The sequence below is a fragment of the Zonotrichia albicollis genome, chromosome 6, assembly GCF_047830755.1.
Source record: "Zonotrichia albicollis isolate bZonAlb1 chromosome 6, bZonAlb1.hap1, whole genome shotgun sequence".
NCBI classification, from domain to species: domain Eukaryota; kingdom Metazoa; phylum Chordata; class Aves; order Passeriformes; family Passerellidae; genus Zonotrichia; species Zonotrichia albicollis.
In genome coordinates, this window is record NC_133824.1 from 4,065,668 (window position 1) to 4,077,910 (window position 12,243).

General features: G+C 46.4%; 2 protein-coding genes across 11 annotated transcripts in view; one reads left to right on the top strand and one right to left on the bottom strand.

The window, feature by feature from the left end:
- The window catches only part of TRAF3 (TNF receptor associated factor 3), a 69,892-nt gene extending 61,584 nt beyond the window's left edge, over positions 1-8,308 (bottom strand). For 8 of the 10 annotated variants that reach the window (XM_014264471.3, XM_074542325.1, XM_026791181.2 and 5 more), the window contains exons 1-3: positions 8,167-8,308; positions 7,789-7,923; positions 7,132-7,187 (exon numbers count right to left, since the gene is read on the bottom strand). The gene's annotated coding sequence lies outside the window, so the exon portion shown is untranslated. The remainder of the gene's footprint in view (positions 1-7,131; positions 7,188-7,788; positions 7,924-8,166) is intronic. The other 2 variants (XM_005483242.4, XM_074542326.1) reach the window with 2 other exon arrangements.
- On the top strand, positions 7,301-10,122 carry LOC141729242 (uncharacterized). Its single transcript, XM_074542142.1, has 3 exons — positions 7,301-7,545; positions 7,934-9,100; positions 9,463-10,122. The coding sequence occupies exons 1-2, from the start codon at positions 7,301-7,303 to the stop codon at positions 9,075-9,077; spliced, it is 1,389 nt and encodes a 462-aa protein (XP_074398243.1). The 3' UTR covers positions 9,078-9,100; positions 9,463-10,122.
- The last annotated feature ends 2,121 nt before the right edge of the window (positions 10,123-12,243 follow it).

The following is a 12,243-nucleotide window of genomic DNA, read 5'->3' on the forward strand; positions in this document are numbered from 1 at the left end:
CATTTCTCCACAGACAATCGTGGTCCTTTTTTCTGCACACATCCACATTACATTCATACAGAAATTTCTTAAGTACACAAGACCTTTGTTTAACCAGGAGATAAGATTTTAGGAAGATTTTAGTTAGAAACTTATAAAAAACCCCACAACAACAATAACTGCGCAGAAAGTTCCAGCTACCTTAGGCATGTTCCAACTTGCCCTCAGAAAGGAAAACAGAAATGTCACTACCTCTGAAGTGTACAGAACACTGACAAACCCCAACCTAAGATGATGCTATGAAGTTATGTGTTCCCAGATATCTTCAGGCTGCAATCCTGCTACAAAACACCCTATGGAAGATGTGCAGCAATTTACTGTAAGCATCAATAAAGTGTGCAGCATGATGCCTGCTGTAAACATCCATCATTAATCTCTTGCCAACAGACATGACAGAACTTATGTATAACTGGACACATAAGAAGTCGGTTTTCCTTCACTGCCTTTTGTCCTCCATGTTCATTATATAACTCACAACACTGTAAGTAAGGGTTCAACTGCATTGAACTTTTCCAATTAACTCAGCACATGGACACTTGTTCTGGAATAAATGCCTTTTTATGTATGGCACAGAGGACTTTCAAAGTCTGTCTGCCCAAGCTCATCTCAAAAGAGTCAACTAATATACTGAGAGTTCATATCAAAACAAAAAACAAACAAAAACACCACCAAAATCTTAGTCATTAATTCTGCAAAATTACAGCATCACACTTTGGCTACATGTACTAAAAGCTTTATTTACACAAACAGGATAATTCCAAGCTTCTTCCTCATTTATTTTGAGAGCGTCTCCTCTGCAAAATACACAGAATGCAGTGGGTAGATATTTATTTGCTTGTCCTAAATCTGTCTTTAGAAAGCAAACAAAAGCACACATAAAACCAACCAAACAAAAAAACCCCCAATACAACAACAACAAAAAAATACCAAACATCAACCAAACCACACAAACTACCACAAGAGTAAATCCCCCAAAACTCCCTAAAGATGTTACTGGCTAAAATATGGAAAGTTGCATGTCTAAATAATCCTTTTCAAAATGAAAGTGCAGTTCTCAGGAATTTGCAAGAAGGAAAGAGGAATAGGGGAAATTTATGGTGCCAACTAGTGAAAAATATCTGATGAAATTCAATACTCAAATAATAATAAACTTGTTTTATCTTCCTAGATATTGCAAGAGAATTCTTCTGTCCATGCTCAAAACCAAACTGCTACAGAAACCACCTGCCAAACAGTATGAGCAACACAACAGCATTATCTACCAGCTGAACTACAGCAGAGGATTCATTGGCATTTCCATCACATATTGACACCATGGGTGAGTAGTGAGATGTATTTGCTAATCTGAACTATAGCATGCTCAGGTTCTGTAGATAGAAACATGATTCAGCTCCTGACAGAGAACAGGATACTACTGACTTCAAGGGATACTGCATGCCATTAATTTCAAATGAAGTTAGCACAAATCCTTTATTCCCTGCTCCCCACCAAAATACTGAATTGGAGAATGCAATGAAAATACTACTGCATCAAAGGGTTCCACAACTGCTAGAGAGGCACACATGCAACTCAGCAGTCTTCATTTATTTAGGTATCCAACCTCCTCCTACTCAAACTACCAAATAGTAACATTTTGAGAACATGGCAATTTACAACCACATGGACTTTTACCTTTATCTACTGAATACAGAACTGGTATCCTAACCAAGTTCAACCACAACAGCTGGAATGATAAAAACATTCCCAAGCACAACATCCTTGAGATGAATAGAAGACAGTGGAAAGGATGGAATAAGAGCAAGTGTAGAATCACAGGCACAGGTACTTCAGACAACAGTGGGGTACACTGCAGTGTATCTTTGGTGACCTGGAAGAGAAGAGTATGTTAATTCACCTGGAGTGAGAGGTGGGGCAGAGAGGGAATCACAGAATCAGGTGGCTACAGAGAGGTCAAAGAAAAGTGGATTCTGCAGACAGAAATTACTTGCCAGAGTGTGAAAATAAGTACAATCCTGGAAACAGGTATTTCAAGAAAAAAATGAATTACATAAATGGAAGTAAAGGAGAGACTGCAGTTACTTTACTCAAGTGCAAGGACGAAACCACCTTGCAATAAAAGTCATCCACTAGCAACTCCAAAATTGCGAGAAATCTGATTAAAAGCAGGTCAAAATAAGTCACTTCCAAGAATCAGAAGGACCAGCTGGAGAAATTAGGAGCATTTATACTGTTTGGAAAAACATGATGGAAGAGAAGCACAGCATGGACAAGAGCAATCCATTGGAAACTGAAGAGCTTAAATGCAGGAAGAGGAGTCACTTGGGATGGTTTGAAGGAGATTGAAACAAGAACAAGTTAAATGAAAATTATGAAGTTATACTTCCTGCGCAAAAATCAAGACTTACATCTGCGAGTCATTAATTTACAAGCCTCAACACACCAAACAACCCACTCTCACAAGGTTCCTCTCTGTGTAAAGACACAGAGTGGGCACAGTCAATCTGGTGCAGCACACAAGATCTTCATTATAAAAACCTCTAATAATTGCTCTAATTATCTCTCTCTCTCTCGCACATACAGAGATGAGGTTACAAAACAAAATCCATTCACATTGTTAAAATTTGTTTTATGAGCTGAGCTTTGCTGTTACAAAGTGGCACAAGTACCATGCGAGCTGGCTCCATAAAATAAGTAACAAACGTTATTTTTCTAGAACATTCAAAGGAGAAAGCCAGAAACAAGTACAAACATGGGAACAACTACCACTGAATAAATTCTGTCCTGCACACTCAGCCTCAGAGAGCACTGCATGTTTGCTGTGGGCATCAATGGAAGAGCAGAGCAAGAGCTGTTTCCTGTGCCACGATGCTGACGGTGCAGGATGGCACAGCTCTGCAGAGAGCCAGGGCTGGATGCCTCCACTCAGCACTTGCAATTCACTCACTTTATCAACAGATGACGCTTGCACTGCCCTGCTGGGTCTCAGCACCTCATCATTTTTATGTCCTCAGATCATAGGAAAGTACTGCTATTCCCATGTTATTACAGACTGGGAAAATGGTCTGTGTATGGAGCAAGAAGCTAGACACAAAACAAGCCACTAGCTGCAGCAGAGTTATTTTGAGAACCCCAGTTCTGAAAATAACTACCACTTAAACCTGCACAACACCCAGGTTTCTCTTTTCTTTCCCAGCACATATTCCACACTTAAGAAAACATCCTGACAAGGTTGATAACCTCAGGAAGATCAGCAAGTTCAAATGCATGAGAAAACAATAAACAAAATAGTGGATGAAGCATCAGCAGACTCTAAGTCTTTACTCATCCTGCTAATCCTAACAAAAGTCCTAACCACTTGACTGAGACATCATGCTTCCTCTCACTCTGTTTCTTAGGCACACTGAGTTTTGATTTTTCCTGGCATGGCAAAAAGCTTCAAGAGAAGGAAGTGACACCACTCTCAACTGGCCTGTGGTTTGATGATGAGAATGCTCCCCAGGGAAGTAGGAAACTTGGACTGGAATCCCCCTTCTGCCCCTGGGACTAGGACATGATGTCACATCACTCAGCACTTCAACATCAAAGCCCCTTGCTGGTCTGGCCCTGACTGGAAGGCTCAGGACACACATCTGCAGGAATGCCAGAAAGCCCAAGCCCAGCCTCCAGGTCTGACACTGGCACCTGCAGAGGATCATCTTCTCTTTCTCGACAGATGTCAAAGCTTGCAGGAACAAAGTGGCAGCCAGGAAGGCACTTATCTTACACTAGCATCTGCAACACACTTTTCAAGACAGATGAAATCCAAATTACTTGTTTTCCTAGACACTTAAGCTCAAAATGCCATGAGTCTTTACAGCTTTCTTGTCTTCCGTGTACATACCTTATCTATAAAAATATGTTTACCACATTAATGCAGAAACCAAAACATGAGACAAAAGTCCAGTATTACTCCAAATGTTAAATTTTTCTAATTATGAGCTACCATACAGTCATCACTAAAACAGGTAAAATGGAAGATTCATGACTTCTTTCACAAATATTTTTTGAAAAGCGTTAACTATTTGTGCATGAAAAGATTCACTTCAGAGCATTTAAATTACTACAGAATTAGTAGCAATCATGGCAAATAACCTACAGAATGTTTCCTCTACACATCAAAGAAAACTATTTTACAAATCAACATTGTATGAAACTATATAAAATAATACCAGAACTATGAAATATTCCAACTTAAGGCATTTCTGCTATGCCCACTGAGGTTCTAATGCCTGCAACCAGCAAAAATTCAAATCTTGATGTCCAAGGACACAACACCCCAAATTTCAGTAGAAGGAGTGAGCAGGGGATGGAATCCATCACACACACACACAATACTGAACTCCTGCACACACAAACATGTTGAGACTTTGCTTCCCAGGCTGCCTTGACTGGATGAACAGCAGAACTTTAAATTCTACTGGAATCACATTTTATACATGCAGAGCAAACCAGCGGGGAAGAACAACAGCATGGAAATCAAAGGCTTAACATTTTTTGGGGGGTGGAGAGGATTAGTGACCTACAGTTGCTGTATATAATTTTAGAGCCACTCGCCCTGTTAACCCAGTTACAAAGGCAACAGTCAGTAGCAATTTGAAGTCACAGTGGCAACGATATTTTTCCGTGAAGGCTCCAGAAGAGAAGATCTACATGAAGAAAACAATCACCCCCCTAAAGACTATGTAAATACCTCTCCCTCTCTCACACACATATGGAATTCTCAATACCAAATCACCTTTTGCTTGATTTTCTCCTTAAGTTCTAACATGTTTCCAGTGGATACTTTCCTTACTTCCTTTAGATATCCTGAAAGCTTTTTTGCATTTATTTCATTTTCTCTTCCTTCCCATTACAAAAAGAGAGAGAACACATCTTCCTACATTGTGGGCACCTAATGATTCCTTTTTCTCCCAATTCTCTAGTCCCTCCTCCCGCCATAAGAAAAAAGACCGAAAAAAAATTGAAACGTTTGTGATTTGTCAAAACTAAATATACTCACCTTAAATTATCCATTTATGAGGGCATGGGATTCCAGCAGGCAGAGCTGGGAAACCAGTTATATTCTCTCTGCCAGCCCTTTACTACTGTAGTTTCTACAGCACCATTTCACCATCACAGGTTAAAAAGTTTAAGATAAAACCTGGTGCAAGTACAGCACTCCCTCTTGTGCTGTAATCACACCTTTATTCTGCTGCACAAAACCACACAACTCTCCCTCCCTCCCTCGGCTTCTTTTCCCCATATTTCATTTTGAAATCTCCAATTTCTCCCACCACTTCAGGCGTTCATGAGCCAAACACCAAAAATTCAAGGAGGTTTCAAATATAAGCATTCTATTCAGAAAGTCTCCACAGCTTACAAAAACAAACAAACACACACAAACTCAAGCCTTGGTAGTTCTTTAAAGGAACTGTGCACCAGTATACAGATACCAGAAACCAATGTCTAATGAGCCATCTTCACACATCATAAGATGCAGCACCTTCAACTAAGAAACTCTATCATTATAAAGAAACTCTAATAAAATCCAGTAACTACATCATCTAAGAGATAAGAGATGAGAATGTTGTATTTTTACAATATCTATTCATACAAGGCCAGTTTAGGGTATTAGAGTAGATTTAAGTCATTCTTATTTTTAAACTGCCTTTTCATCTGAAGAAGAACTATGATCAGCTGCTTACCAATCAAAAATCAAGGCTTTTGGCTTTTTGTATTTTCAGCATTGCCATATCTACTATAGAAAATCTGGACTCCAGTACCAAGAAGCCATTCCTCTTCTCTCCTGAAGCATTCATTATGGACAAGAACAATGTAAAGACCTAAAATACAACACGATCCCAAGATCATTTAAAAGACAAACCGTGTTAACGTGGACTAGTAAGACTTCATAAATAATCTTTGGTCACTGATGCTGATGCATCAACAGTAAATATGCTTACACGATACTCATATTCTCTGAACCCATGCAAGAATGGTTTCTCAAAACTGGTATCATCAAACTTAATTACAGGAGGAGTTCAGGAAAGCCTAAAGACTGAGTCATTTAGCACCCCCTTTGGATTAGAATTAATTTGCACTGATACTGAATGCACTTTATGATTCTATACTCTAGGTCCAGCTATTATTAGAAGCAACTCACCAAGTCATATTTCAGTAAAACACCTACCATTCTCGTGCTGGAACAACCCAACTTTTAAAACCCCCAAGTGCTGCCTGCCTGCAATACCCAAGCTCATGATACATCAGTGTTTCCGTTACCAAGCTCTATGACAAGGGGTTTCCCAGTGCAGCCATAAAAAACTGATTCCGTCCAAATGTTCAAGTATTTCTCACCTTAAATGAATAGCCCTCTCCCTAATCACCACAAATAGTATTTAGATCTCAATCCATATGCGGTATGAGCCAATGGCTCTTTTAAAAGGACAACATGCAGTATATGGTATGGTCTCTCCAGGTCTGAACAACCATCAGTGCAGCCCTTTAATCCAGGCTTCTAGGCAAGTCAATAGCCATTTTAAACGCAGATTTCTACTATTATGTACTTTAAATTATACTATTTCATTTTTCTAAGCTAGACACTGCTAGTACACCTTCACATCATGCATTAAACTCCTTTCCAGTCTATGAATGCAAGTCCAGATTAGTGCTCAATAATGCTACATGCATCCTATGGGACAAATCTGCAAGGAAAAACACACCGTTCTACTCAAGAAATAGAAAACACGTAACTTACAATATAAAGTATATAAGGCTCAGATCTCACAAGCTAGAGCAGTCACAGACCCAGAGACAGCATATTTCAAATTGTATCACTGGAACTTCCCACATTTTACTACTACAGAAACAGCAAAAGATGAAAGATGCCCTAATGCGTGGTAAAGATCCACGCGGAGGAGCACATACAGTCTGTCACGTCACACACAAGCTCTGATCGGCAGAATATGAGATTATGCCTCTTAACATTAATACAATTGCTCCTGGTTTTCTACTGGTAATTCAGATCTCAGGCACTCAAAAAGACACAAATAAATCAATACATAAATGCCTTACCTTCCTATCTTACAAGCCACTGCAGTTCTCAGATTATGAGTCAGTCATAGGTTAATCTGCAGAGGAATGACTCAGTATAAACTTTTAAACATTCATGATTTTTTTCGGACCTACAACACGGCGATTCATTCAACGCGCTAAAACGCGGCGTCGCGAATCAGCGCATGAAATGAATGGCGTGAAAACAAAACACTTTTCTTTCCGCTCACGGCAGGCAGCCGGGGATAGCGCAGCGCCGGTGCAGGCAGGCGGACTTTGCGAAAATACAACTCCTGGAGCGCCGCTGAGGGGCAGCTCCGGCGGCTCCGGGCGCAGCCCCATGGCCGGGGAGCGGCGGGGGCTCCGCCGCAGCGGCAGCCGGGGGGACGCGCAGCCGGGACCGCGCTCCGCGCCAGGCGCGGCGCTGCCGGCAATGCCCCTTTAAAGGCCGTCGGCCCGCCCCCAGCACTGCATATGGAGGGAGCCAGGAGCGAGCGAGCCTTCTGCATTCAAACGACACATCAAACGCCGCAAGCGCCGCCGCGGCTCCCGGCTCTGCTCCGGCCTCGCCTCCCTCCGCTCCCCGCACAGGCACACGCACAGCGGGGAGCGGGGCAGAGAGCGACAGGAGCAGGGGAGGGAAGGGGGAGGCAGGAATAAGTAAGAGAAAAGGGGCACCTGCAAAGCCCTGGAGTGCGAGTGCGTCCGGGCAGGAGAGTCCGCGCCGCTCCGCCGCAGGCTGATCTGTCCCCGGGCACCGGCCGCCGCCGAGGTCCCGGCACGGGCTGCGGGTGCAGCGCGCTCGGCCCCTGCCTGGCAGCAGATGCCCCGGTCAGCGCTCAGTGCCCCCGCCGGAGCGCCCCCGGCTCCCGCCGCCCGCCCGGCCCCGTCCCCCTGCCCGGAGCGCCCGAGCGCGGGCAGGCGAGCGCGGCCGGTGCCGGAGCCCCGCGCGGGAGCCGCCGCCACGGCGGCAGCGAAGCTCCCGCCCTCCCTCCTCCTTTTCCTTCTCCGCCGCCGAACCGAGCGGAGCCGAGCGGAGCCCCGCGGCCGCCCTACCTGCGAGCGTGTGCGGGGAGCGGGGCGGCGGGCGGCAGCTGGAGCCGGGCGAAGGCGACCGCCAGCCCGGCGGAAAGTCCCGACCGCTGTGCGCCGTCTCCCCCCGCCCCGCACTTCCTCTCCCGCCCGCTCGGGCTGGAAATCCCCGGCGAAGCCCGCTGCTCTCGCGGCTCCTCCCAATTACCGAGGGCGGGCCCGGCACAGCCGCTCAGCGCGCAGGCGGCAGCCGGGGGCCGGGCTTGCCCTGGCCGCTGGCCCCGGCTGCACCTGATGCTGCTGTCACCCCCTCCCGCGGGCACGACTCGGGCACAGGGGCCCCGCGCCCGGGGGAGGAGGCGCGGGATGGGCTGCGGGGGACGGCGCGTCCCGCTCCGGACCGGCGCGGTGCCGACGGAGCCGTGGGGGCTCGGCCGGAGGGCGGGCACTGCCGCTGGGCACTGGGGGAAGGAAGGGCGCGGGGATGGCGCCGGGACGCGGGGCTCCGGGAGAGCCGCTCGCTTCCCCTGCCTATCCCGAGGGAGGTGCAGCAGCCCCGCTCAAAGAGGCGCCTCCAACACAACAGTGTTTATCAAACAAAGAAAATGCCACTGGGAAGAATGGGAGGGAGCGAAAACAGCAGTTGGGAGCGGGAGAAGGGTCTGGAAGAGATCAGGAAAGAGCAGCGAGCCAGAGCCGCTGGCCCCCGGGACGGGCCGGTCGGGGCGCCCCGGCAGCGCCGGCCGTGGGTGCCAGCCCCGCGTCCCGGCGGCGGGCAGGGGGTGCGGGCTGTTCCCTGCCCGGCGCCCCGGGGCTGCGAGAAGGAACCGTGTCCCCTCCGCAGGCGGCCGGGGAAAGGGGCGGCGCTGGCAGCCCATAGAACCTGTCGCTCCCGGCAGCCAGGTGAAATAAATGCCTGCGTCGTGCTCCGCTAGCTCCGCAGCGTGTCCCGACCGGGGTATGTGTTCCGCCAGTACCGGCGGTCACGCTTTCACGCGGGGCATCGTTGGCTGTCGGGGCTCGTCGTGTTCCCGCCGCCTCACCGGGCTGCGGGCAGGGAGGGAGGGAGGGAAAGGAGGGAGGGAGAGGCGGCTCTGGCGCAGAAGCGGCGCGGGGGCTCGGCCGGAGCCGGGAATGCCCAGCCAGAGCTGGGGATGGGGGCTCAGCCGGACCCTTGGTCCGTGGGGGCTGGAGGAGTTGCCCCACGGGGGCCTTCGGAGCCTTGGGTGCAGCGATGGGGCTGGCAGGCGGGAGAGCCGCAGCTCTAAGGAATGTGCAGAGCTGAACACGGAGAAATGTGTGGTGTTTGGCTAATTTCAGTGGGATGAGGTCACCGTCCTTTTTGGACGTTGTTTATCGAGGGATCACTAGGGAGGAACAGTTGGATGCGTGATCCTGAACGGACAAGCTTTGCGTCATAGTTGCCGCTTGCAGCATCTCCGCGCGTCCCGAAATCCATCCTGACCCTCCTCGCTCTTCATCTCCCCCGGCTCTCCGTGCCGCCCACGCCACGCTGCCCTGCAAACCTCAACATCTCCGGCACTGTCCTCACCAGCCGCTAAATCACGAAGCCTGGCCGCACCGCTAATTCCCTCCTGTGCGCTGTTTTTCTCCTCATCCCACTTCTCTGCTTTCTCTCTTTCCCCCTCTCTCCCGCCTTTGCTGCTGTCCCCAGTCAAAGGCTGGCTTAGCTGTCAAGACAACTGCGGCTTTTGAAACGATGCCGTGAACCTGCCATCAGAAAGACAGTCTCAGACGGATGTCTTACATGTTCCCATCACTTGTTCAAGACTGCTTGGCTCAGGACCAGCAGAAAGGATTGTGCAGCAACCCAGGATTTCTCCAGAAGCAGGGCTGCAAATAAGTTTCTATCAGAGACAAACCTGCAATTTCCTCCTTTGCCACTCTTTTTGCTGTTGTATATGTGTCCTAAAAAAAAAAAAGAAAAAAATGGAGAAAACATAATAGGATTCCAGTGCCTGTAGCTCAAGCAGCTATGCTGATGTATTCTTCCCCACAGAGAGAAAACAAAATCTTATACCATTTAAAGATGTCAGAAGTCTTTCCCCATTAAAAGAAATGCCTGTTGACGAAGGGATAAAGTGATGATTTGATGAAATACCTAGCATTTCAATTGCTTTGGTGTTTTTTTTTTTCTTTTTCCATATTGTGGCTCCAAAATTTTAGAGATTTCTAATACAATTATTACAGCAAGATATGCCACCAGTGTTTAGTCTTTAATTGGTTTGGAATTCTGTGTTATAACCGATGTTTTCTCTGGGGCTTAAAGTGCTGTCTCAAGGCTGCTGTGAATGCTGAACACTTCTGCTTGGCAGTATTATTTAGAATATAGTTGTTGGAGGGGTAGCTACATAAAACAGCAGAAATTATAGTAAAGACCATGGAGTAGCTCTGTATTTTAGTAAATTCTTTGAAGAAGTAAAATAATAATGCATTACATTGGAAAATCACCTGAGAGGAAAGAATTTAAAAAATCCACTGAGAGAAGAGTGATAATCCCTTACAAACTTGGACAGGGATACTTATCTCCACAAACTATTTGGAAGGCATAGAAGAGCAAATGGCATGTGATTATGGGAAACTAATTTCTCAGCTACAGACTGGAAGGTACCACTGGGAACTGGTAGGGCTTAAATGTTCTGGAGTGTTGTAGAAACTCGATTTCTCAGGCAAACAGTCCATGAGAGAGGATGCTATTTTAGGACTGGTATTAATAAGCAGCAAGGACCTTGTAGAAGGCCAGAATGTTGAAACTGATCATGGACTGAGTGATCACAAACTAATCCAGCTGAAGTTAAACTGCAAGAGGGACAAATGCAGATATTTGGCTAAGACTTGGGATTGCAGAACAGCAGACTTAAAGGAATGGGGAAAATTCCTGAGGCTGACATGATGGATGAACCCAACGATGATTTTTACTTTGAGATATTGGGAGAAGCAGCAAATAACAATTGCCAAAGCAAGGATTCATTCAAGGTTAAAAAGGCTAGAAGCAGTGTGCCTAAAACAGGATAGTGAAAGAAGGAGGGTGGTGATGCTGGTAGCCTTGGGTCTGCTGCTCTGACCTTACTATGAGGGCGAGTTCCTCCATGAGAAAATGACTGTGAGCTGCCAGCAGAATGGTATGGAAAAGACTCACTTGAGTCTATGATGCACAAAGCATGGTATTTTTAGTAGAGAGAGGGAAGTATTAATAAGGCTTTGCATAGTAGAGCTGAGGAACCTTGCTTGGAAAATTGCGTCCAGTTCTGGTGACTTAGGGTCAGAAAAGATTGACTCAGGTTGCCACAGGTGCAGAAGAGAAATACTGGGGTGGCAAGGAGCAGAGTATCTGTTCTTGAATGGGAGCTGCAAGCAAGCAGACTGAGCTTCCTCGGCTAGCCAAATTAAGCCAAAATAGTGTGATTCAGGCAGGAAACATCAAGGAAAGAGTGTCATTTAAATGAATGTTAAAATGGTGATGCATGGTCATAAATTGGTCATGAGTATACTTAGATTGAAAAGCTTTCTAACCATTCCAAGAGCAAACAAGCAGTACTCCAGGAACAAACACCTACATGGTTTAAATCAGGGCATGATGCTTTGTTGTGTCCAAAGGGGATCTGAAGCAGCTGAACTGCTGACCTTTGACATTGTGCTGTAATCATTCCTGAGTTGCAGGCCTACTTCTGGTCCTCTGCCCCGTCTACATTTGGCTTGTGAGGTTTTTTTCAACTGCCTCTGAGGCACTGGAAATTAGTCAGAGACAGGATGTAGAAAGGGCTGGTGACATTAAGTCATCAGGTGGTTTGTGGTGGATCTTGCTCACAGGCATACTGTGATTGCCAGATTTGTGTCACCACAAAACCTTTTCCCTCAGGTGAGCCTGGCAAAGAACTGCCCTGTGTTCCTCTTGCCACCTTCTCAGAATCTTCTGGGAGATCTGTTTGGTAAATATCTTGTTGCATGGCTACTGGTTATAGTCTTCTCTGATATTGTGCTTGAGAGGTTTAGCCTTTTTTTTACTGCAGCTCTTAATTTTATTACCTCTTACCAAAAAGGGTTTGGTGACTCTTGATGAGTGGGGATGCAGAAAAGTTA

Excerpts from the sequence above, each read along its gene's own strand:
- LOC141729242 (XM_074542142.1), top strand. The coding sequence starts at position 7,301 with ATGAATGGCGTGAAAACAAAACACTTTTCTTTCCGCTCACGGCAGGCA. Across the intron at positions 7,546-7,933 it reads GGCGCGGCGCTGCCGGCAAT|ATGCCCCGGTCAGCGCTCAG; the intron begins GCCCCTTTAAAG and ends GCCTGGCAGCAG.